Source organism: Trichoplax adhaerens, genomic scaffold (assembly GCF_000150275.1).
Source record: "Trichoplax adhaerens TRIADscaffold_9 genomic scaffold, whole genome shotgun sequence".
Lineage (NCBI taxonomy): Eukaryota > Metazoa > Placozoa > Uniplacotomia > Trichoplacea > Trichoplacidae > Trichoplax > Trichoplax adhaerens.
This window is the reverse complement of record NW_002060951.1, coordinates 2,041,021-2,067,845: the sequence shown is the minus strand read 5'-3', so window position 1 is coordinate 2,067,845 and position 26,825 is coordinate 2,041,021. Positions and strand designations below refer to the sequence as shown.

At 33.5% G+C, this 26,825-nt stretch overlaps 3 protein-coding genes across 3 annotated transcripts; 1 reads left to right on the top strand and 2 right to left on the bottom strand.

The window, feature by feature from the left end:
* Positions 1-799: 799 nt before the first annotated feature.
* Positions 800-1,687, bottom strand: TRIADDRAFT_59014 (uncharacterized protein; the record flags this gene model as incomplete). The annotated part of the gene is made up of 1 exon (XM_002114933.1): positions 800-1,687. The coding sequence occupies one exon, from the start codon at positions 1,685-1,687 to the stop codon at positions 800-802; it is 888 nt and encodes a 295-aa protein (XP_002114969.1).
* A 1,099-nt stretch (positions 1,688-2,786) lies between these two features.
* TRIADDRAFT_28674 (uncharacterized protein) lies at positions 2,787-4,484 on the top strand (the record flags this gene model as incomplete). The annotated part of the gene is made up of 8 exons (XM_002115114.1): positions 2,787-2,862; positions 2,978-3,010; positions 3,185-3,306; positions 3,468-3,598; positions 3,732-3,804; positions 3,882-4,153; positions 4,236-4,320; positions 4,398-4,484. Coding segments are annotated over 8 exons (879 nt in total), but the record flags the coding sequence as incomplete, so codon positions are not given.
* Positions 4,485-14,843: 10,359 nt separating this feature from the next.
* On the bottom strand, positions 14,844-23,475 carry TRIADDRAFT_59012 (uncharacterized protein; the record flags this gene model as incomplete). Its single annotated transcript, XM_002114932.1, has 22 exons — positions 14,844-15,032; positions 15,114-15,253; positions 15,342-15,416; positions 15,516-15,591; positions 15,710-15,805; positions 15,895-15,961; positions 16,078-16,178; positions 16,289-16,355; positions 16,434-16,541; positions 16,624-16,718; positions 16,796-16,873; positions 16,946-16,998; positions 17,126-17,207; positions 17,299-17,386; positions 17,470-17,561; positions 17,627-17,678; positions 17,791-17,852; positions 18,016-18,090; positions 18,182-18,283; positions 18,874-18,947; positions 19,367-19,443; positions 23,363-23,475. 22 exons carry the CDS (start codon positions 23,473-23,475, stop codon positions 14,844-14,846), a joined length of 1,962 nt encoding a protein of 653 aa, XP_002114968.1.
* Positions 23,476-26,825: the final 3,350 nt, after the last annotated feature.

Here is a 26,825-nt window from a genome sequence, read left to right as displayed (position 1 = left end):
TACAAGAATACCTCAAAGTCGTATAAGTCTATGGTACAGACTGTACTGTACTATGATATACACGTATCAGCTCACAAATTCATGTTATTCTCCGTAAAAGTAACGTAAAACGTATTGCATCATGCAAGCTATAAATTCTGTCTGTGACAGCTTCATATAATTTAACTTTTGAAAGAGAGAGATAAAAATATAGCAGCACTATATTTTGAGACGATGTTAACGAATTTTATTGGCTTATATGATCAAATTAATAGTAAGCTCCATCTTTCATGAGAGGTAACATGTATTTCGCATGCTATATCTAAATGAGTATTCCGTGCAATTTTTGGATGCTACACAAATGCTCGTGCAGATACTAGCTGGCACAGGTAGCTATGATAGCTGAATTTTATACACTAATTCCGTACTGTACACGTGTACAGTACAGTATAGTGATTAATTCTTTGAACGTTACGTCCATGAATTGTCACATTTCACGCAATTTTAGATGTCTTACAGATGCTAGTAGAGGTACTAGTTGGTACAGGTAGGTACTGACTGTAGTTATGAAAGCTGAATTTTATGCAATATTATACTGTAATTCCGTATCGTACAGTTTACATTATCTCGCGTATCCTCCATAGGATATTGTAATAAGCAGTTACTATACATGAGATCGCGTTTAGATCAATCTGTTATGCTCATGAATCATTGCATTTAAATAAGCGTATATTTTAAGGTATTCAGTATTTATAAACGACTATATATATATACATTAAAAAAATAGATTCCAATCATCTAAATAACGGGCTAAAATATATTAGCTATAAGCTGACAATTGCAGATTTTCAAACAATTGATTACAGTTTATACTAATTTTGAATGATGCTAAATGATCAGCTCGTGTTTCACCGATACTAACTATACCTATTGGCTTTCGCATGTCGCTGGCCCTTGATATAATTCTATATGCAGAATAGGTTTGCAGCGACGATCCAACAACGAGAATCGAATCAGCCTCATCGACATGTTGTCTCACTTCTTCATTAATATCTTTAGAGATAGAGCCGCCAAAAAATACTACATTAGGTTTCAATACTCCGCCGCATTCACATTTGGCCAAGTTAAACTTCATAACTTCATTTTCCGCAATGAACACGTCAGCGTCTGGAGCGGTTTGAATAGATTTGACTGTCCAATTCGGGTTTAGCTTCGATAATATGTCTTGAAATTCTCGTCTAAGAATAATTTTTTGGCACTGTAAGCAAATGACTTCGTGCATAGTCCCATGTAACTCAGTCAGTCGGCTGCTGCCGGCACGTTGATGTAATCCATCCACATTCTGGGTTACAACCCAATGCAATAACTTCAATTGTTCGAGCTTAGCAATAAAATTATGGGTTAAATTGGGCTTAACAGAGGAAAATCGAGACCATCCAGTAAAGTTACGAGACCAGTAACGTTTCCGATTCTCGTCGTTTTCCAGAAAGTCCGAATATTGCATTGGTCTTTGGTTGCTACGTGCATATAATCCAACACCTTTCGATCGATAATCCGGTATGCCAGACGCTGTTGATACGCCAGCTCCAGTCAAAATCAATAACTTCTTCGATTTTAACATGAAATCACTAACAAGTTGAACATCCTCTTGGGTTATTTGACGAGCATGTGGTATAAAGGAGGTCAGATTTCGTGAATTGGAAATCATGTTAGAAAGACATACGAATAATGATAAATGTTATTTCGTCAGGTATCTACACTAATTACACTACAATAATCTTTAATCTTTATCAATTTTGACCCACAAGTGCACTTGATCTACAGTACTGAATGTCCAGTGATTTATATGCACAGTATATCATGCGCACTGCGCATGTGCAGTGCGAGTCTTGTAAGTACGGTAAAATGTAATGCGAATACTCTACAGTACTGTACTGTTCTGAACTGTTTTTAGTAGTCATACTGGTAAAGTAATCTATAGTATTACTAGAGACTACTAAAGATACTGTACTGTACGCTGCTGCGCCTACTGCACTTTAGTTTACCACTGTATTCTGGATTCTCTTGTTAACTTTTCAATCAAATGCGAATACTTTATATGCTGCACTTAATCATACCGATAATATAATTAATATATAAATACAGTATACAGTAAAATAATCCATATAACATCTTCTAAATCTGAGGCTCTCGTAATTGGAAGAAAGAAAAAAAATTCAAGAATGGTAAGTTTTGGCTCGCTGTATTTCGATTTACAGTGATGCTTCTCACTGAAGAAGGTTACAGCAGAATTCACGTAATGGCGTTAATCATAATGATTAAAAATCCTATCTTGAGTACATTGTAATAAAAGGAAGTTATCTTAACTTCTATATAAATAACAGTATAATTCTATTTGAAAGCTGTTTTTTCTGTGATCAAAAATATGTAGTTTTTCACTAGCTTTAAGCTTACTGTAATTTAGCTAATAAATTGCAAGGTATGACTGAACAAAACTTGTATTCTGATAGCATAGTTTGCAAACATTGATCTCATTGTGACACTCTTCTCGAATTCAATGGTCTTGTGTTGTATTATGCTGCACAATTTCCGAGTTTATCTACAAATATAATTTATAATTAAATTGTGTATCATTACTTATGCCAGCTTGGCTAAAATACTGGCATTTTGTTAAATTGTATGTACAATTTCTTACATGTATTTTGCTTTTCCTTTCATTGTATTAACTATAACTGACTAACTATATTCCCTTTGCTAATAATTGCTAGTTCCCGTATGAATTCGTTCGTAGCTCATTGCCACGTTCTTACAATACCAGCTTACGGTGTTATTCAGTTTCGATGATGCCTGATAGCCGTGAAGAGTTGGACAATGGAGGAAAGAGTAAGCTTAGTGTTATTTCATTGAAAATAAGACTATACACGTACATTAGTATATTGAATTACTAACGACTTCAAATTGATTTCTTTTGTTAATTCGGTCTATTTCGTTTACCCAGTAATTCTACCACCTTCAGCCCTTGATATTCTCAGTAAGTAAATTCATTCTTTAATGATGTTTCATACAATAGTGTATTATATTTTAACCTACTGTATTCCAAAACCTAAAGTTAGCAACGCGTGCAATCTGTACATTGTAGAGTGTATAATCTTTGATTTAGAAGGTTTTACCACGAGAAAAATAACTTGTTTTGTGTTAAATACAGCCAGGCTAAATATTGTATATCCGATGCTATTCAAGATTACTAACAAGCAAAGTGATCGAAGTACTCACTGCGGTGTTTTGGAATTTGTTGCTGATGAGGGGAAGATGTATATACCCTATTGGGTAAAGTTTTCCTATATTGTACACTCGTACAGTAATTGGGGGATATGGACTATTCTATGCATTTATGATAACTCTTTAACTTGCGTTCAAAGTTTAACATTGCGATATTATTTCTAGTAATGTTAAATTGCATGACTTTAAGCTTTGCTCTTCTATTGCAGATGATGAGAAATCTTTTAGTATCGGAGGGAGATTTAGTTCGTATTGAAAGCGCATCGTTACCAGTGGCCACTTATTCGAAATTTCAGCCGTTTTCTGTCGATTTTCTGGATATAACTAATCATAAAGCCGTGTATCTTTGTTGCTCTCCTATTATAATTTTATTACGAAATAATACTGTATTGCTGATATCATCATTTAAAATACTTTCATATGGCACGTAAGTTAAAATAATCCTTAGCGATAGCATTTTATTATCACCATAGTTTAGAGAATGCTCTGAGATCATTTGCGTGTCTTACGAAAGGAGATGTTGTCGCTATTAAGTACAATGATAAGGTAAAGATCCGCATTGCACTTATCGTTCGCTAAATGTTAGACCGCAGTAAGATTTACATTGTTATCATTGGTTATAGGTATACGAGCTATTAGTGATGGAAACGAAGCCTGGCCAGGCTGTGTCAATCATTGAGTGTGACATGAGTGTTGAATTTGCCCCGCCAATTGACTATAAAGAGCCACAGAGAAATATTAAGGAAGAAGAAAAGGAGGAAGAAGATGAAAGTGAAATCTTTGAGGAAGATGAGGATGAATTCAAGATATTTGGAGGTGAAGGACACAGGATAGATGGTAAAAAGAAAAAAAGTGCAGCTACAAGTGCTGTTTCAGTTCCGAAAGAATTGAAAAAGTAAATATAGTAGGAGAAATGATACTGTTTATTTCCGATATTGTTAATTATATAATGTGATGAAGGTGTTACATTTTTTGAGCAGAGGCATACCTAATTATGATTATAAGATTGGGAATTTAAAATTTATCAGGCCTAAAAAGTGTGCCAACAGGGCTGACGATACGGTAAGCTTTATTTAGGTAACATTATCGGTGGAAATATGCTTAATAGAATCTTGGTGCAATATCAAATATAATTTTAGGACGTTGCAATTGACAAAGAATTCGAAGCTTTTTCTGGCCAGGGTCAGATACTGAAAAAGTCAGCCAAATTACCGTTTGTGAGATAGTCAGGTCTCTGTTTGATGATAAAGTATGAAAGAACACGATATTGACGGATACGATAATTCAAACTTGTGTATAAAATTAACCTTTTCAGACTTGCAATTTTGATATTTGTGATGTATTAATACTCATATTTCTATGCAATCATGAAATCATGGCTTATTTGTTCGATATACGCTATACAGGGTCTTTATGAACTAGTTCTTCTTGGCTAAGAATGAGCGCCTGATTAGGCGGTATGCTCGATGTGTAAAGTCTTCAATCATATCTATTATCTGTTATCTGTTATTTATATTAGAGGCAGTAAAACTCTTTCGATACAGCCAGGAACTTCATAGAAGTCCTTGGTACAACATACGGATACAGCAGTAAAATGGCAAAACTGAGATACCTAGTTGTGTAGATCATTGATTTGTATTAATAATTCACTATTTATATATACGTATGTATAATATAAGAATAGATACACGCATACGTGTATATTTGAAAGTAAAATTGTATCAAATAGACTGCTAGAGATGTACCAGTCGAATTTAGTTCAATATAAAGAGATCGGAACAGCATCACTGCTTTCCGAGATAACTGCACGAGAAAGGTTTTTAATCTTAGAATGTCCATTATGTACTGTATGTATGGACTGTACAGCTACGTACACGTTTACAGATTCATGAATATAATATTGCCAGCACGTAACTACCGATTTTGCATACTGTACTGTATACGATGTGCTGTACGTACCTCCATATACGCGTATACAGTATAGTAAGATGCAAGTGTAGGACTAAAATAGTATTCATCTATGACTGTACAAATAAAATAAAATATATTGCCAGCACAAAACTATATATGATGTACGTACCTCCATATACGCGTATACAGTACAGTACATTAAGATGCAAGTGTAGGACTAAATAGTGTTCATCTATGACTGTACAAATAAAATAAATATTACCAGCACAAAAACTGTATATGATGTACGTACCTCCATATACGCGTATACAGTACAGTAAGTTGCAAGCTGTAGGACTAAAATAGTGTTCATTTATGACTGTACAAATCAAAAATTGCCAGCACAAAACTACAGTACAGTAGTAACAGTACGTGTATAAAGTACTGTACACTGTACAGTACTGTACTGTAGGACTTCAATACGGTACTGTAGTGTTCATTTATGACTACTGTACTGTATACAGTGTATATACAGTATATACTGTACTGTACAGTACAGTAGAAATAAAATACAGTACAGTACGCTATTGCCAGCACAAAACTACAGTATACAGTATACTGTACTGTATCATGTATTGCACGTACTGTACCTCCATATACTGTACGCGTGCGCATAAAGTACAGTAAGTTTCAAGTGTAGGACTAAAATAGTGTTCATTTATGACTGTACTAATAGACAGGACACAATCGTTGGCTAACGATGAGTAGGCCGATTTTTCTACTGGTCATTTCAGCTATACAGTACTGGAACTGATAATCGTCAATCGTACCCGACCGTGCTCCAAATGAGCTGCCAGGTTGTTTTTGCAGAGTACAGTACTGTACAGTTTGTACACGCTAGAAGGTACAGTATACAGTACTGTACACTGTACACTGTACAGAACAGTACAGTACGGTACTGTTAATGTACTTTACCCTCAGTTTATTACCGTCCCATCCCAAAATGATCCTTGACTCTTGCCGCGACACCGTTTCACCCTACAGTACAATACTAAGTCAATAAAGAATGTCTGCTCTGAGAAAAGAAGCGAATTCACCCAAGTTTTAGCCTAGTTTCAGCGTCCTACGTCATCCTCGTACTTGGTTGTTATGTTGTCACAGGCTGGTGAATTGCTGTGGTATAATTGGCCTTGAGTAATTCCTGTTCCAACTTACAAACAGCAACTTGAATTTTGGCTTCTACTTGGCGAGTATACGAATATCAAGTTTATGGGTAGGAGGCACTCCATCACGTCCATGGAATTAAAACTGTACAGTCAATAACGTTGAAATGTTGATTGACGAGAATTGGTTTTTTCAAAGGGTTATAGCATAAAACGTGAGTAAAATCGTAGCGTCATCTCTTTGCCGTCATCAAGGCTGTAACGATTCTGCTTAGTCTGGCAGCAGACAGAATCAACTTTCACCGCTGGAATTGCTTTCAAGTAATGCTAATTAAGGAATTTAATTTCAACTTTTATAGTACTATCTTGTCCGTAGTCATTGATAAAGGTTAATAATATGGTGAATTGGATTCCACCTATCCGTTTCTTTAAGGAAAGCTTCCAACTTACCTGATAGTAATTATGACAGGAATTGAAGGCGACATTATTGCCATACTGTAGACACAGAGGCTATGCATAAACTCAAATTAAAACATAAAAATACCATCGGTACTGAATGCCTAATTGAGGCAATAAACCATTTTGTTGGGATTGTTGCTTTCGAACTCATAACATACTGTACGCGTAAACACATTCTAATGGTAACCAAACTAATGGTTTCTGTAATCGTTCCAGTCCATTACAGACATAATAAATTAGAAAAGATTTAAGATGAAGCAGGGTCAAATTTTGGACCACAGTGATCCCCTATTTTCCGCTAAAAATGGCTAATAGTGATTACGTTAATTTATCGCGCCGTATACGCATATTAATATTAGCCTTAGGCTTATTTGGCGAGGCGATGAAAAGAACTCATCTTTGATACCAAAATAGTTATTGAAATATACGTATAATTCGAGCAAATTAAATATTTTATTATTTTATTTGTTATAACCATACAAGAGCATTCAGCGAGCACTTTTATTCTTATCCATAGAAAGGGAATATGTATTGATATTTAGACCAACTTCAGCCATTATCGTAAAAATCACTTACTAAACTGGAGCATACAGCGCTTTCTTGACTTAATTATGGCTTCAAATACGCCTCTACGCGTAGCTAATAATTTTTATCGAATTTACTACACCTGCAACACAGTGTTCAAGTTGATAACACCCAGTACTTTATGAGTTGCTATTGAGAATCTTCAGTGTACAGATCAATTTCATGTACTGTATTGTACTTAACCAGCTTATTTATACGGGAAAAATTACTGTTACAGTACTTCACACGTCGTACGATTTCGTTCGAGTTTCATCAGGCACTATTTATTAGACGACTAGAATGACATTTTCAACAAATATCGTTTGGTTAACTTCTCGTGATAATACAAACGTTCTCTTTACTAATTCCATAGAACTAGATTAACGTGATATTAATGTGCGTAAAGATGTTGATTGCTTGATTATTTCTTTAGTCTCAATTTTCTATATCTTAATACAGTACTGTAGAATCACAAGATGTCAATTACCATTGATTTAATGATGCGACCTGGCTAACTAGGAGTTGGATTAATAACTACATATACAGTGTAGTCAGCTTTAACTCTAATTAATTGAGCAACTTAATCATGTTAGGTGGATATTTCGATTTTTTTACAATACCTCATACTAAATAGATTTCATCTAATGTTAACATTTTTAGGTAAGGAAAAATGATAATTAACGCATTGGGCATATCCGCAATCGAATAATATTCATCGTTCAGTCGTTATGTAGTATTACTGCCATTATTGATGGAGTTAAGAAATTCATAGAACCATTGGAAAATTAACTATGATACAATATATTAAACTTCCAGTGAAATTGATTAATTTATAGAGCTTAATCGCCTATTACTGATACAAACTAATATGACAGAAAGTAACCATTTTAATGGCGATAGCCAACAATCACTAATTGAACGAGAGCTAGCGCGTACAAGGGAATTACTGAATGGCAGTGGATTACCATCAATTCCTGTTGATCAAGATGTTATTGAACGTGAGTTGGCACGCGGTAGAGCATTACTCAGTTCGCGATCAAGTACCAGTGATTCCGATATGGCCGAAAGAGTATCTGGAGATCGGCCTGAGTCTGATGAAGATAAAACTAATCACTATGAAGAAACATCAGCTGAGTTAATCGTAATCCAATTAGAGGGCCAGTTAGAATCAATTAGCTATGAACATTCGTCATTGCTTGATCATCATAGCCAACTACAAAATAAATACGTTATAGCTCGGGAGAAATTGAAAAATAAAGAAGAAATTGTCGAGAATGCTATTAAAAGTAAGGATGAATTATCAGCTGAGATCGATGAATTAAAATTAAGTCATAGTACATTAGATAAAACTCTGCAAGAGGCGAGAAGTAATGTCAATGCAAAAGAAAAGGCAGTTCAAGCTCTAAGTGAACGTCTAAATGTATATCAATTTAACAATAATCAACTTGAGCAACGCCTAGCAACACTTAAGGTTGAAATTCAACATCGTGATGCGACTGTGACGAATCTTCAACAAGAAATGGAACTATTACAACATAAATGGGATGAATGCATTACTGAAAAAGTGAAAACAGCCCAAGAATTAAAAGCAGCCCACTCTGTAATCGAATCCCTACAAGGCACTCAAGATTGGCTCCAAAAGCAACTAAAGTTTACACAGGATGCACGCAATGCCTTAGATAGTGAATTAGCTTCAGTAAATAAAAAAGTTGCTGAACAAAGTAAGGAAGTAAACCATTTGCGTACAGAAAATGATCAATTACTACACGATTTAGATAATCACTGGCAATCGTCGTTAAAAGAAAAGAAACAACTAGTTGAGTATTTATCATTAATTGAGACTGATATGTTAGCGCGTGAAGCAGCAATGAAAGAGGCTACAGCCAGCCATGATGATTTACATCAGCAACTTAATACCAAATTAAAGGAGTTACAAATTGAGAATGATCGCTTGCAAGCTGATTTAGAAGAAGCAACTTCCCTTGAAAATCAACTGAATAGTAGTAAGAATGAGGTTAATGAATTACTGTCAGCTATCGAAAGGCTGAATGAAGATAAACGACGCCTGGAAGTTTGCTTGCAAGAGGCTGAACAATGTGTTAAAGATCACGAAAACAATTTGCAATTATTACAAGCAAAATGTAATGAATTAGAGGAGAAATTAAATAACTTGCAACAACAACAAATTGCTAAGGACGCTCAGCTACGAGAATTAATGGACAATATTGAACAGCTTCGCAGTGGGTTACAAGTAGCTCAAGATGAAAAACAGGCATTTACTCAGGCAATGGAATCATTACAATGTGAAATGAATAGAGTGAAGGATGAGTATGATACAATCGAACGCAATAAAGAAGCTCAAGAGAAACAATTACTTATGCTACAACAAGAAAAGGAGGGTTTGCGTCAAGAGATTGAATCTTTGCAAGAAACTTTAGATGATCAACAGAAGAATATTGAAGAGTTAACTCGTGAGCATTACGCTAAAGAAACCCAGGTTGAACAGTTACGCGTTAGTCGAGCTACAGTGGAAAGCGAATTGCAAGTTCTTAAGCACGATTTCGATCATATGTTGTCCGATCATGCTGCAACAAAAGAAGAGAAAGATAGGATTGAAAATCAAATGCACTTGTTGAAAGATCATCTGGAAGAGTTAAGTCAGTCATCTCAAGCGGCTCTATCACAACCATTACCATCAACAGGTGATAAACTCGAAGAGTTAAATGAACTAAAAATTAAAAATGAGGAGTTAGAAAATCGATTACACAAAGCTGGAAGTGAAAGTCGCAAAGAATTAACTAAATTAAAAGCTAAAATTGCTCGCTTGACGCAAGACTTACAAGTTACACGTCATGACCATGCTGATCAACATGCTGATTATAAACGAAATTTGGCATTAAAGGAATCAGAATGTCAGCAATTACAAGAGGAAAATCGTCGATTAATAGAGGAATCTCTTGGTAGATCTGTACAAGAGGGATCTATGCAGCAGGCTAATATTGATGAGCAGTTACCGATGTCTGATCAAAAAGCAATTATTGAAAGCATCATTGAACCCAATGTTGAGGTTAGGAGTCTGACGCAATTACCTACACAAGACGATTTAATTGAGAAAGTTTATCAGGTGCCGATAATGGAGTCAACAACTGATTCTGCTGATCTAACAAAAATATCGCAAGATTTTCAAGAAGACAAAAGCAACATTATCCGTCCTACTTTAGTCGACAATTCTATGCAAACATCGATTGAAAATATTACAAATCATATTGATATTGTAGATACCGGTATGGATCAAAAGTTACAACAACTAAGTAGCCAATTGGAGCGAGAAAAAGGCAGACGGAAAGGTCTTGAAAAAATCCAATCAATCTTGAGACAACATAGTGGTATACTCCAGAGTGCTTTAGGCAAACAGGAGTTAGCATTAGAAGAAATTATAGTTAAATTAAAAAATAGCCAGGAAGAAAACCAATCCGTAAAAGCTGCTTTTCAAGTTACAGTAAATGAATTGCAGCAACAACTTGATCAAAAAGACCTTACAGTTACCGATTTGAATGATTTAATTATATCTGAAAAGAAGCAAAATGCCGATTTAAATCAGCGTTACAATCAAAGTGTAGGTCAAATTGAAGATTACGAGAGAGAATTAGAAAATAAACGTAAACAATTAGAAAGTATGAGGGATAATTTAGATAAATTGGAAAATAATTATATAACTATGCAGCAGCAATATCAGGAAACAACGAGAGATAGTAATCAACTTCAGATTGAAGCTGACGCAACACAGCGAGCGCTAGATGATAAAGTGATGAAATTACAAGCTTTGCAACTTGATATTGATAGCTTAAAACAACAGTTAATACTAAAACAAGAGGAAGTTACTGCATCGCAGCAAGAGCTAGAGCAATTAACTGATCAGCACCAAGTTAATAACAAGCGTATGCAAGAAAGAATTGATCAACTTGAAGTAAATCTGAACGAGGCTGAAAAAGATAAACAAAAATATGGAGATTTGATAAAAAATATACATTAGCCTTACAGCGATGTAAAAGCCAACTAGTACAAGTTATTAAACACCTGCCAAGCGATGTCGCTGATAAAATATCGAAAGGTAGCTTATATCACAACCTATATTTGCTAATATCTTAGATCTTTTCTGTAATTGGATTTCTGATCTTAATTAGAATTAGAGCTAGACACTGAAAATATTGAGGAATACGTCGAATTACTGTGGAGTGCATATAAGAAACAAGATACTGGAAATAGTGATAATCGGTAAGATTTAGATGATAGTAATAACATATTTGCCATAGTCTAATAAATAAGTTCTATAAAAATTATGAAGGCTAATATTATTATTAATACTAATTTTCATTTGCGATTCCAGATCTATTAATACCTTACAGAATTGTCTGTCGGAATTAAGGTAAATAAATTTGAATAATCATTACACTGCACTTTACAAATAATATTGCATAAGCTGTTATTTAAGGTAGCAGCAGATGAATATCCATTATAGTATAAGAGTGTTTGCGTCTAATTGTCAGGAAAATTCTGTTAGTGGAGAATAAATTGTAAAGTAATACATATCTGATCGACCCTGATTGTAAAATTTTTAGGCAGGAAATGGCTACCTTGCAAGAAAGAATGGATGAACATAAGAAAACTGTTTACAAAGTTGTATATTCTCAATAATGTATAAAAGCCAGAAAGTAGGAAGATGGCTTATATTGTACACTTTCCAATTTTAGTAAATGATTCTTGTTAGTTTATATATCAACAAATCGTAAATAAAGGTTGAAAACGGGGCTGTTATAAACTTTTCATTGTAATTGACTGATCTAGTTGCTATTGGCTTAGTTAACAATTTGTGCTATAGTATTGCACTAATGTGTAAATAATTTTTAAATCATGTAGATTATGTATTGTTTGGTTTGGATGGTATGTAATGGACAAAATACAAAATACTTTTCATGAGAAGCTTAAAATTTTATGCTGTAATAAACCTTTTAGTTTTCTTATTTTATTAATGAATATTGCAACTAGAAAAGGCAGATACATATACTGTATATATATATATATATATATATGTTATATATATAATTCTCTTGCAGCTGCATGTTGTCTTATTTCATCGTCCATCTGATACCGACAATATGTATATGTTTGCTTTCGGATACATTCTCTTGAATGATTTTAAAATTCCGAAATATTTAAATGATTAAATAATAAACATTATATAATTTAAATATCGAGATGGTATTATATAGAATTATAATCCTATCTGTACGATATTACGATAGTAAGCCATCTATCATGCTGATTACTATCATACTAATACCGCTTATGTTTTAATAATATTTAATCTCTCCGTTGATTTTTGACAGCTTTAAATTAATTTCTATTATACTCATGCTGTATATAATCGTGTAGCATATACAGTTAAGAGACAATTATCACACAAGAAACTAATTAGATTAACGGTAGACCTTTATTAATACTAATTGAATAATGGCAGCTGATAGGTGTTTGACATTGAGTAGTGTCTCGAAATAAGTACTTAATAGATCGTTCAAGAAATAGGTTAACATAATCAACATAGACTTGAAATTTAATCACGACAGGATTTAAAAAGAGGCAAAAATAAGAATGCGAACTTTTGAACCATAAGTTCGTTGGGCAGTTGCTGACAAAACATTCATATAATTAATAACATGACCCCAGTCTAAACCTTTACATTACTCTATGTCTATAACATTGTTAGATTACGATGGAACGCAATAGTAAAGCCTAATTTTGCTTTGTCAAGATAGCAAATGATCACTTTGTAACTTTACATCTACCAAGTGCGATGCTTTCCAATATCATCGACGTATATGCAATATGTGCGTTTGCTATGCCTCGTGGCTAAGGCACAAGTTGGATAAGAATCATATCAGTGTCGTTATCACAATTATATAAATTGAACACCATCAACTCCTAAACATAATTTTTGACGTATAATAACAGTCGAGAAATGTGGACAAACACAAAGGTCATACATAGTAAAGGAATTCTGTACACAAATAATAATATAATTATAATAATCTAGAATAATGTTATATTAATATAACTAATCAGGAAAAAATTTTTGCTTTTTCACACAAAGGTTGAAAAGTAACATATTCAGAGTTGGATGACTTAATAATCTATAGAAAGACTCAAAGAACGTTGTGGCATAAGTTGATCGTTAACGAAATAAATTATCTATGGCTATAATAAATGCTAGATCATATGTATTTTTACGGTCATAAGCAATTAGTGCGGCATAAATAGACAATAACTACGTAATCAAATTTATCTACACGTGATATCACAATGGAAAATTTCATATTCTACTGATATTTAAAATCTACCAGTGTAGATATTAGAAATAGGATCTCTATTAACAATAAGTTATACGTATGATGATATTAATCATATGTATTTATAATAATTCTTGCGATAATTTGTATGTTCTAGCCATAAAAGAATGTTGTAGACATTCAGATAATTCAATATTTATATGTAATATTGAAAACTGCAACAATAACACAACTCTTACAATCTATTCAAGAAAGAACTCAACTCCTTTTGTCATGTTATAAATCAATCGAGTTTATATTAAAAGAAATTACCATCGCAATATATATAGGAAATAAAGACAATAAATCTTAAATGAGTATATGTCTCGTACATTTCCAAGCATACGGAAATGCAGGTTATATTAACCGCCTTTTTCTTAAAACGAAATAATAATCAGTAATGATTTCACTATGTTGCAATCTAAGCCGTGCTATGCAATTCTTACTAATAAATACAGTGGTCAGTACTCGTATATCGAAAAGCGAAACAGTATCGCTTCCACTAGTAATGCTATATCTTTCATGAGGCTACTCTAATTTTAGATAAATTTTCTAAATCTAAATGGATAAAACTATGATACGATCGGTGCTAGTTGTATAACTTTGTGCACAAGTACACATGAAGTAATATTCTCAGATATCAATTCTCTTCATAATTTACTAGCCTAATAACTAATCGAAAAACGCAACCGCTGCTACAGTAGCATTTTCAACAGAAAAATTACGCATTAAATTGTATTTCAAAAAGGTTATCCAGCGGGGTTTGAATAATGTCACCACTCGTCGCTGCATATTCTTATTACTCAATCGTCGATATTTGTAATCGATTATAATAAAATCTTTTAACTGCTGCTACATTACTTTCCATAATTAAACCCAACCCTCAGTGAACCATCTGTAGTTAAACCATAACCGAAGTGTCGTATTGGCTTTCATATTCCTAGTAATATATATAATAGTAACGATCTATATTCTTTTCATTCCGCGTTTAAGCATCCTCTGTGTTTCTTCAAAACAACCTTTGAAACATTTCAACCATTCTATATATTCAGTTTCAGTCTGCAATCATAACAAACAGTAATTATCGATATGGCCAGCTTTTTAATTTATACTAATCAGGGTTACTTTATGAAGTTCTGTACAAATTTCTATAATCGTAAACTAATACGGCAATAATATCGAATGCGCTTACTTCGGCCCTTAAAATGTAATCCCGTCCATTTTTTACATTTATCTTGATACATTTATACCCTTTAATTAGAGTCTCTTCAATATCAGTTACTCGTTCAAAAACTAAAAGTGTTTTTGATGATATCTATAAGTATATACACCAAAAAATGAATCGCGTTAATATTAAGGTAATATCACAATTTCTATATGTAGCCGTTAGTCCTACTTGTTGATCTTGTTTCCATTCTAAACGATTCGGAAATAAATGGAAATAGCGTTTTTGCCATTGCGACAGAAAAGGACCACCAAGTTTGTATAAAAACCCATGAACAACTACATCACTGTTTTCTTCTAATGTCATAATTTCTACAGTTTTTATATGAAGAAATAGGTTAGCGTGCTATCTATTTTTATGGCTAGTGTAGGAATTTTTAGCCAATTATATTGAAAGCACCTTGCTCCCATTGTTTATTTGTTCTCTTTGATTCCATTTTATCGGCGTCTGAATTCACTATGTTAAAGACAGTTTCTGAGATAAAAGAAAATAATTTCATTAATCATTGGAAGTTATCAGATTTCCAAAAATATGACACTGTTATAGAACTAATAAATAATCAATTTTTGTTACCAGCTATTTCAGCCTGCCATCGATCAGACACGACCAGAGGAAAGTTCTTATAAAGTTCTTGGTCGGCTTCAGTTAGCTATTCAATATAAGAAATAAATACTAAATAACAAGTATTACTATAAATAATACAAGTAGGAAAACAGGCTCAAAAAATGTTTTAATCTTTCAGAAAGTGCAGCCATACGTAAACGGACCTTAATGCCTTTGGTATCTTCATCATCAAAAGATCCAATATCGAAAGCATCAGCGGCATTAACTTCTCCCTTCGGAGGTATTAAAGGCGGTGGATACTATGTTCATATTGCCCGAGTATTATTGATCACATTAGTAAATTTTAAATCACTTCAACAAAAAATTTACAACACATAGATAGTTATACCTTCTGCAATCCTACCAAATCCCAATCGGTTTCACGAAAGAAAGGATGGTTTTTCACCTCAGTAGCACTATTGAAAGCAGCATATCATAGTCAAATTTCAGTATAGTTGCTAGTATAAATTTTCATAACAAAAAAGCATGTTGCATGTGCAATATATTGTATGAGTTTAAGGTCAACGCTCACGACCCTCCGCAACAACCAACACGTTCGCCGACGTCTTTTAGAAGTAACCGGCGGAGAATATCTTTGCACTCTGGTGTCCAGGTATCAGGAAAATCTACATCCTATTAAGAAATGCGTAATCAAATGTGACGGTTTATCTTCATTACCATTTACAGCTAGCAACTAGGCACTCATCTAATCTATCATAAATTAAGCAGCGCCCATCACTTACCCCAGTCAACGTCATCTGATCAATAGCATGCTTATCTTTAGTCTTATTTTGTCTAAAGGGACTATGTCTAAGGGTTGAATAAATTTGTTGTCATAAGAATTTCAAATGCCCAAATACTACAAATAGATAATAGCGATTTTCGTACCCTCTAAGTAATTTATACAACATACAACCAAGTGAAAACCAGTCAGCACTTGAATCATATGCAACTCCTTTCTGTAATACCTCCGGAGCCATATAACCATGCGTACCTCTGTAATTATTTATTAATAATAATTTCACCAATGATCCAACGCACAGTACCATTTTAAGTATTAAACTGTTCATATACGTACACGCTAGCATGGGGCTTTTTCTTACTGAAATCACATGCTAGACCAAGATCAGATATCCTAACGTGACCAGCTTCATCAAGGAGTATGTTAGCTGGCTATATATATATCAAAGTAGTGAAATGTAGTATTTAAAGGCTTGCTAAGGTCAGTAAAATATTACTATGAAAATTACCTTCAAATCTCTGTAAACAATAAATTTGTTGTGCAAATGCTCTAAGCCAAGTATAATTTCACTAGCAAAGAACTTCATCTAAAAGTAATATTATATACGTCAGAAAATTTTACTTAGAAGAGACTCTTATAACGTGAAATTTGTCCTTACATCCGCCTCTGAAAAGACACCATGCTGAGTCAGATGATAGTGCAAATCTCCACCTAAAAAGAACATGAGCAATTCGTAGTTATAGCAATTATACACATTACGGTGAGCGATATTCTAATACAAGGGTAACATACAATTCATAGACTAGAGTAAAAGCAGAACAGACACTTATCAAATTACCGTTCATCAGATCGAGGATAAAACATAACTTGTCCGGTGTTTGAAAAGCATAGCTCATACAGACAATAAATGGACAATTTACCTATGTATTTGAGACATATTAATAATCGTCAGTTATACCGTTAATGACTCCAATTAAAAAAATACCAGCATCAATAACGGTAAACGATTACCATAGAGAGCATAACACGTTCATTTAAGGCTAAAGCTTCGCCTTGCTTCAATTTGATTCGTTTCTTATCCAAACATTTCATTGCATACCTTTATTTGGTCAAAGATAGCATAATCATTGCATAATTCATTTATGTGTTGGTTTAACAATTAAAAGTAGCATCTTAACGCACATTTTGCCTGTGTCAGCTTTACGACAACCATATACTTCGCCAAATCCACCACGACCAATAATTCGATGAACGCTAAAATCGTTCATTGTCAACTGCAATTAAAGTCATCAGTTATTAACTGAAAAAATTCAAAACGATTTGCAATCACAAGTTATACCTGAATGTTTAATTCAAGATTTTTCCATTGACAAAATCTAACATATCTGTCACTATAATTATCGGTAGTAGTGTTAAAAAGTAGAAATTCACGATTTAGAAAACACGTTGATGATAAGTATGATAATTAATTTAGTAATCCCAATAAGTAAACAGATCAATTACCATTTTACAAACTGATTAAACACGTGACCACGTAAGCTGTCTCGTATTTCCTCTATATACGGCTGTAATATACAAGCGCATTGAATATTAATATTTAAGACTATATATATCGTTATAAATTCTATTTTAAATAAATCTTATTATTGACAACAAAATAATTAAATATCAGATCTTTTATTCTAGACACTGGCCAGACGACCGTATAATTATAACTATAATACTTACCTCAAATAAATTGACCGGAACGTTATTAGTTGACAAATTGCTTCTCACATGTTCTGTTGCTGCTTTACTGAAGGTCTGAGGTAAAGAAAAATAAAAGATATCGTTAAGTTAAATTTGCTGGCATTAACTAAGTGACTACGATCAAGTCTAGCGTATAACATCTTACATGAGAGCAAGTCAGTAATTCTTTCATGATATGATTATCGAAAATTTCACGTCCTTTCTTTATTCGGTCCACTTTATCATCTAATTTTTGATACTCTAAAATCTAATAACAACATATACATAAATAAAAGAATTTCGTAGAGCCACTAACTGCAAAATAGGATCTTTAACAAAGAATTACATATACGGTATAAAAAATAACGATCATACTGTATATATAAATTAAACAACAAATTTCATCATCATTGAAAGTAACTTATGCCAGAAACTTCTCAAATTCAATGATATAGTGCTTGTCATAATATAAAACTAACATAATTTTCGTATTCCGTGTGATCAGCGAATAATGGGATTTCCATGCAATTTATGCAAAAATTGGGCATTTACGCTTTGATAACGATAAACTCTGGTATCAAATCACATTCTCGAATAATTACACAAAGTTTAGCATCGAAGCTTTCAGATTGCACAGAGCATTATCATTGAATACTGGCAGAGATTCATATTAATAAGTTAGATAAAGCAACTACTGGCTTGTTATTCAACAATGTTACATGACAGTATCATAGCCCAAGACTTTGTGATATATCATGTGTTGTAGCATCATTATGTAAAGCTGCTTTGCTTCCATAATCTAATAATGTATAAGAATTACAAAAGGTATTTCCAACATGTTTTTATTAACATGGTTACCTCCTCATAGAAGTGCAATTGTGGCACGGGTTCATTGATGTGATTTTCACAGAAATCTTTAAATAGCAAGTAGCCTATAAAATAATGGAAAAGATAAATAATTTAGATATCAATTAAGCATGCCATATTAAGAATCTGCAATAGCATATATGTTATTATTAATAACTTATTATAAAACACCTGAATAACTCTCGAAAAATTGAGCCTGCTAGAGGCATATTTTTACACAGCGTATACTCGTATATAGTGATATGATTTTAGAATGATAATTTTTTTGCAAAAGGAAATTTTGACAATACTACGTATATAATTTATTGCAAGATTCCTTTAACTTGATAGAGGTTGACGGGTGTGTAAAGCAGATGTCGTAAATTAAGCATCACTAATAGCGTAGCGCAAAGATTGTGCACGATGTCTATTTTACACATTTTTGTACAATACAGCTACATACAGTAGAGACGACTGTTAATACTGTAGTATAGTGCATACTAACCGAGTTTCTGATCGAATATCTTATCAAAGGTATTTTCACCATTTCCTGTTAAATGTTTATGCATCAGATTGTGGACACTAAAAGATTCACAGAAAATGTCAAGAAAAATTAGAAACCAAGAGAAGACTGACTTGTATATATAATGTACATCCATATTTATATATATATATAAAAAGACAGTTAAATCATTATTAAATGCAACGTAAACTTAATGATGTAAAGTTTGCACCTTAAATCTTTTCTAAATGTAATTAAAGACATATTTTAAAATAAGTACCTATTAGTTTAAAATCATATAGAATGAAGACACTTTTACAAAAAGTACACATTAATTTAAAATCCCATAAAATGACTTGCTGAAGATAAAAATATCCAGTACGCATACATACGTGTACAGTAGATGTAACTGTACGAATAATGGTCTATTAACTACTCATCAAGGCATTTCAGTATGCATGTACATTGTACAATCATAGCAACTTAGAGTGATGTTACATGAATAGTGTATATTTGCCATAAACAGGAGTAGGGATTCTAGATACCTCAAAGCTAAAATAGCTATCATTTATAATTTGAAGCGAATACTTGGGTTATTTCTACAATACATGTGCGTATAAATTTGCAGCGAAAATAAAATCAGAGTAGGAATAGATGTTAGAGTTTTCAATTCACGAGCACGCTATCTTTTAGAATCGATATTTCGATTCTATATTCACTCTTAGAACGAGATGACTTCACTACCTTTAGTAGTAATACCCTAATTTATAACAGACCCTAGCCGTTTCATTTATTAACTACTTAACTGCAGTCCGTGATATGAGAGTACAATTCAGTACATTCAGTTTTATTGCATGGTGCATGTGATGAATTTCATGAACAAGCTCTGTATTGAGCAGAGACATTTTTTATTGTCAGCGAAACAAATTATCAAGTTCCTCATATTTGTACAATATCTTTGGTGGTACTAAGTCTTAACATTAGTTTTATTCATATACAGTACAGAATGCAAGAGGTGAATATAATTATGCCATGAAGCTTAGTTCATATAGCACAACTATAACGGGATAATGCTACTATTCAATATACTGTAGATCCATTTACTGAGAGCAGTGCTTAATTACCAGCCAGCAATCTGTCATAACGTGCTGTGAGAACCTAACGTTGTACCGTTGAATACACATATTTCAATATTTTCTCTTCAAATACTGGTGAAATGATAAAATATATTTGTACTGTATAGCTTGAGGGAAAATATCCTTTCTGACTACTGTACAGTATTATAGTCTTCTGTCAACGTATCTCGCATTATCGAAGTGATGGACTTCTAGAAGAAAACCTTAATTTCCAGTTTAAAGAGCCTACAGTATAGTATAGTACAGTACTGTCCAGCATAGTACAAGATACTGTACAGCACAACTGTACACTGTGCGACGTGATCCCTCGATATTACAATGTTTGCATTTGTACAAAATGGATCGCAAACGCATGCTTCTTAATTAATATGTACGGATAGTGCTTGACTTGGAGATTCTATATCCGCGATTAGTGGGTAGCTTTCTACAATAAGAGACCTATGTGTATAGGAAGCTTCATAGCGATTGGTCTTTTTGGAGCGTTTTACTTCTAGTTTTTACTATTGAAACATATCGAAGAAAGCAGATCATTGTACTGTACGTACGGTACAAGTCTGTCATCTAGTCTGTGGTGTACAGTACAGTACTGTATCTTCGCATTTGATTATACAGTACACTGTATTACTGAAAGATTGATCTGAAGTTGCAGATTCTATTTGAGGTGTTCTTCAATTACTAATCTGAATTTACATTGAACTCCATTTTTTTTAGGATCTATTACGATTGGGAGTTTATATCCATATAGAGAAGATGACATACTGTCATAACTGTAAAGTCAAGGACTACTACCAGGTGCATTTAAGTTACTGAACAATGAATGTCTAGTAGTCGATGCATGGTATAGTACAGTCGCAGTGCATAGAGATTTCTTTTACCTACAGTATGTATGACATTGAGTACTAGACGGTAACCGTCTTCACCCACCAACTTCATTTCTGCTTCAGCAACCATACTGTCCATACTGTACTGTACACTGTACAGTATGTTATACACAGTAGAAGTCAAAATAAAAACCTTCACAATCAAGGTACTGTACTGTACGGCAGTGACAGCACTTCAAGCTTTTGAGCTTTCACTGCAAACAAAATCAGCCGTGTATCAGATGGTAAACATTGCGTTACCAACGTCGAGTCTTAGTGCGCCAACACCATAAAAAAGAATTATGATTGTTAGGCCCTCTGTTATTAACCGGTTAGGACTAAGACTCAGTTGTCTTGACAAACATCCGTAGCATACATGCCATAGTAAATTTATTAGCTAAGGCAGAATAGGATCTTACAGTGTTGACGTTCTATATAGCAGCAACATAGTTGCTAAGATTGTCTTCTGTGTCAGTCCTAATTTAACCTGTCATGTACGAGACTACCAGCTTCAATCAGTCCTACAACAAAATTCTGGATCACTTTATCCAGTACTATTAGTAGTCTATGCTTTTCAAATACTCGACAAAAAAAGCAAGTACCATATCGTACAGTACTTCTATCGATTGTCAAAAACTTTTTGCGGACTATCTAACTGCACTGACCTATCTCTACTGAATGTGAGTGCAAGTGAAATCAGCGCTATATCCAGAATAATTTAAAATGAAGCAGTGATGTACACTTGTAAGATAATTACAGTATATATAAAACATATACAGTATACCAGTCTTACATATATGTGCTACATCGACACATTCATTATACAGTACTTTACATGAGTACAGTGCACAGAAATTGAGAAACGACTTACGCCAATGTCATTAGTACTGTACTCTATGTACAATATTGCATACAGTACAGTACTAGAAGATTCAAAGTCTGCAATTGCAGCATATTTAGTACAATTATACATGTCTATAGACGGTTTTGATCTTAACTTAATAGTTATTAATTGTGTAGGTTAATGTTTAACAACGTAAATATCGTGCAATTTAAGAATAGAAAAGTATCCTTTTAGGATACCTAATACTGATGATTGCATATTTGCATATTCACTAAACTAGTCCTTCTGCATGGACTACAGTCATTGGTTACTGTACTGTATACTACTAGTGCATGAAGAACACTGCAGCACGGTATACTTGTACGGTCCCTGCTAAGTACTTAAGCGTATTTTTAGGACTTGGTCGAATAAGATGTAATTTTTAGTTTTAATGTTTATCCTCATCCAAAAGAAATGAAGAACAAAAATAGCGACCACTGAGTGAGAGGGCTGTTAGTACACTAAAATAAGTTTGTACGATAGATGACAGTACTACTGAGTATTCCCTGTAAAATTAGCCGTCATAGTAATATGTATTCACTGCCTTAATAAACTTGAGACAAGTATCGTAAACAACAGGACGTTGGCAATCTACGTGTAGAGCAGTATAAGGAATTTTATTGATTGGCGTAGACGCGTAAGCTACAGATAATTTTACTTGATCTTAGTTATCTTCTAGCAAGACTACAATAACTTAGAGATAGTGATACACGTAGAACAGACAAGCTGAATCACTGTTATAAATTATACTATACAATAATTGTGTTCACAAAAATGCATAGAAAGGAACAATCAGTCTTACGGTAACTTAAGGTATTATATTCTAGCGATTAACTGATTATACGCTACGTGTAGTGTATAAGAATTATATGCAGTATACCGGGAAAGATGATATTACTGTATCTACAGTACTGTACAGTACACTGAAGAGGCCGATTTGAAGGTTCAACGATGAAATTAGTCAATTATAGTTAACATCGCAAAGCGACGATCAGCATTGAAAGATTAGTTAATACAGTCATTAGTAAGGTGCCATCGATACTGTGTAATTGCATCGTTACTGAAATACACGTCGGTTGAATATATCTATTACAGCGTACACTGTACATTCTCTACCAACCTTGGATGAGGAAGAAGGATCTTCTTGCTCACTCTTGCTGAAGGCGTCGATTTACTTTTTTCCATGGCCATTAAGTACGACACATCGGCCAGTACAGCCTCTAGGTCTGCCATTTTACTTTTGGGGGGGAATAATATGCGTAATACAAATTAATAAACACCCAAGAGAATGTTCTATGTTGTAAGTTATTCGCAACCACTGAGCACCAGAGGGAGATCAATAAAATTGAACAAGGGCTTTTTAGTAAAATTCGGTTTTATACTGTATAGATTGGATGATTTTGTGTTTGAAGCGCCTGAAGATCATTTCTTAACACAGGGTTTACAGTTGCCACTGGGGAAACCTTATCAGGCAGTGTACTGTACGTTTACTGTCCAGTACGTACAGTACAGTACAGTACAGTACTGTACATATTACGGCCACACTGTGCTGAGCATACTGTAAGTCCTTTAACAACTGCATTGTGGACAAAATAATAGTTGCTACGAGAGACTGTAACAAAAATCTACAGTACAATGTTGTACTGTGCACTGTGAGTACTGTACTGTACACTGTACTGTATTTTACAGTGTACAGTATATAGTACAGTACTTCACCTTGAGCTGGGTATTTTGTCCACTACTGGTACACTACACTGTACTGTTCCTTACTACACTCCACATAGTGGCGTAACATCACCAAGTGACTGCACACTAGAAAAGCAGCTACCATGCCGACAAAACGAAAATAGGAATTTCATCACATTGTAGTTCTGTGCCATAATGCACTCTAAATAGGAACAGCTCTTTCTTTATTCCATAGATCTTCACCTCTTTGATAAAAATAATTATAATTAGGAAAAATTAATGAACTTCATTTAATTTTCCCTAATAAATTATTATTATATAATCATATCGGCACTTTGATGAGAGTATAGTGGATTGTACTCAGTATTATAGAGCGATCAAAGAAATAAATAAATTTATGCAATAAGAATTGTTACTTTCTGTAGAGGAGAATTACTCCCTTGTACGTATAGATCAATCCTAGAAGTAAAAGACTTATAATTAATGCACGCTATTGGACACAGATAGCAGTTCCCAGTAGTAGCGCTTCCAGGCAAAACGTCATTGATATACCACACTGCAGTTACGTAAATACTTGTTTATAATTCATTACATCTTTTAGCAGTGGTATAGATAGTATATGCTTACTGTAGTAGTTTTACCACTTTGATTCTTTCGATCATGGCAACCCGTTAAAACTTCCACTGAACAATACCCTCCCCCTGTTAAAGTAATTTGATTTTGACCTTTTATAGAGAATCACGTTTAATGATAACAGTATCGCAATCTTTCCCTGATTCTATCTAGCCTTCTATCTTCTACTTTGGCTTTATGCTTACAACTACTAAATGCGCGTAGATACTGTACCATATGCATGGTAGTTATAACTAAATTATTATTCCCAACCCATACCTTGCGGTTCGCTTGCTCGACGAAAATCAATTAGAATAAATTGATTAATTGTACTACAGTAGCTACGCATTTATCTCTATCTAGTATAAAGTATAGTCTACTATGTTGGTAGTGAATTGAGTAAAATGTTACAGGTATTCGCACTTAAACCTACATGAAGCAAAGAATCGTTAATTTTAATTCTAACCTTAATTGTAGCCTTTCAGGTACTGCCTAATTCCCTATTGCACAACTTATAGCCTATAATATTGGCCAATGCCCTCCAAATAGTGTTGTCGTGACGAGAATCAAATTAGTAATAGAATGGTGGATTAATTCATAACGCGTAGTCGATATCTATGAGCAAAGTTAGAAATTTACGAGTAGCCATAATAAAGTATTATTAAATTAAGGAATTTATTTAATTATGATCACCATTAATTTTCGTAAATGCATTAACTGCATATATGGAAATAAGATACTCTCCTATTATAGACCGAATAGTAATGTGATAAAAGATGTGTGACAAGTCATGCCAGCAGCATTTATAAAATTTAATTGAAAGTCGGAAAATACCTTTTGCACGGTGCTTGCTATTCAAATTACTCAGAAATTGTAGGGCATTAATAATGATACACTTCTGAATTTACAATCAAATACTGTATTAATGAAATACCAGAAAATTTTGGTTTTATATGGTAATTGATGCCCCCGGTCTCATTAGTCGAACATACCAGATAGTAGGTGATAATAAATTATAGTTGAATTGAGACAGAATTTGATTAATATAATTTCTCACGATTCTTGCTAATGAGCATAGAAGTAATTTAGCTGTTTTAGATTTGAAGTGAAATGTTTGTAAGAGCCCACATTGAAAATTTGAATTTCATCGGATTTCGCTGATATCTATTATATGCATATGCACTACTGAAAATTAAAGCGAAATTGCTAATTTGAAAATTTATTTCTTAGTCTAATTATCATCCCCAATTACGATATAAAATCGGCTAGTTTTTTTAGTATGGTATACGTCCATGTCGTAAGAAACGGTTCTGCAATCAAATTTCTTTATTGGAGATAGTGTATACTGTAGAGCGCGAAGCATTGAAAATTATAATATATCTGAAATCGCTTATATTTTTAGGGTGTAAAATAACAGATAAGAAAGTTCATTTGTAATACAGCTCTATGAAATCGCTTTAAACTAATGGATATACATCTAGAAATACCCTCAAGGGTTGCTGAACACCAATGTCGAGTCAGGGACTCTTTCAATTAAATACCACTGACAATGTGACGCAGGCACTAACACACTGATGCGATGTGAGTGATAATTTACTGTGATAACAGATTTAAAAAATATATGAAAATACCCTAATTCATAGATAATTAATTTTTATTCTCTTGCCAATATATTACCTGCAGGTTATAGTGAATGAAAACCATTGATAATAATTTTGTAATTGTTAGTTATCAGGTACATTAATTATATAAGTCTATAATGTCGAAAATGGATATATTTATTAGACTCGATAACTCAGCAAAGTAAGGAGCAGTTGCAAGAGAATTTAGTTTTTCCTCCTTTGTTATTAATCTTGTACATGAGATCATCGTGCGTGTATAAGTGTGGTGATGCAAGATAAACTATAACGTGACTAATAACTAGATTCGACCACCACTTGATCTTACTTTAAGTATTACTGTTGCTAGCGTAATTCGGTTCATACATATCCCAGTTATCAGTACTATTCGTATAATATTATAGCAATATAACACAATAAGTCAATCTGTATCATATAGTAATTAGAGCGTTTACATATAGCCAGACTAATGTACGAAATCTGCTATAGAAGTACCGGTATAATTGCGTATCCTAGGTATTAATATCTGCTAATTAAATGCAGTACAAATGCGATATTAAACGAAACTATTTTGTCGTAATTACTCCCTTCTACAATTAATGTCCGTGTTCGTCAAAATTTAGAGTTCTTACTGATCTATGCATAATAGTATAATTGGTTTGATGG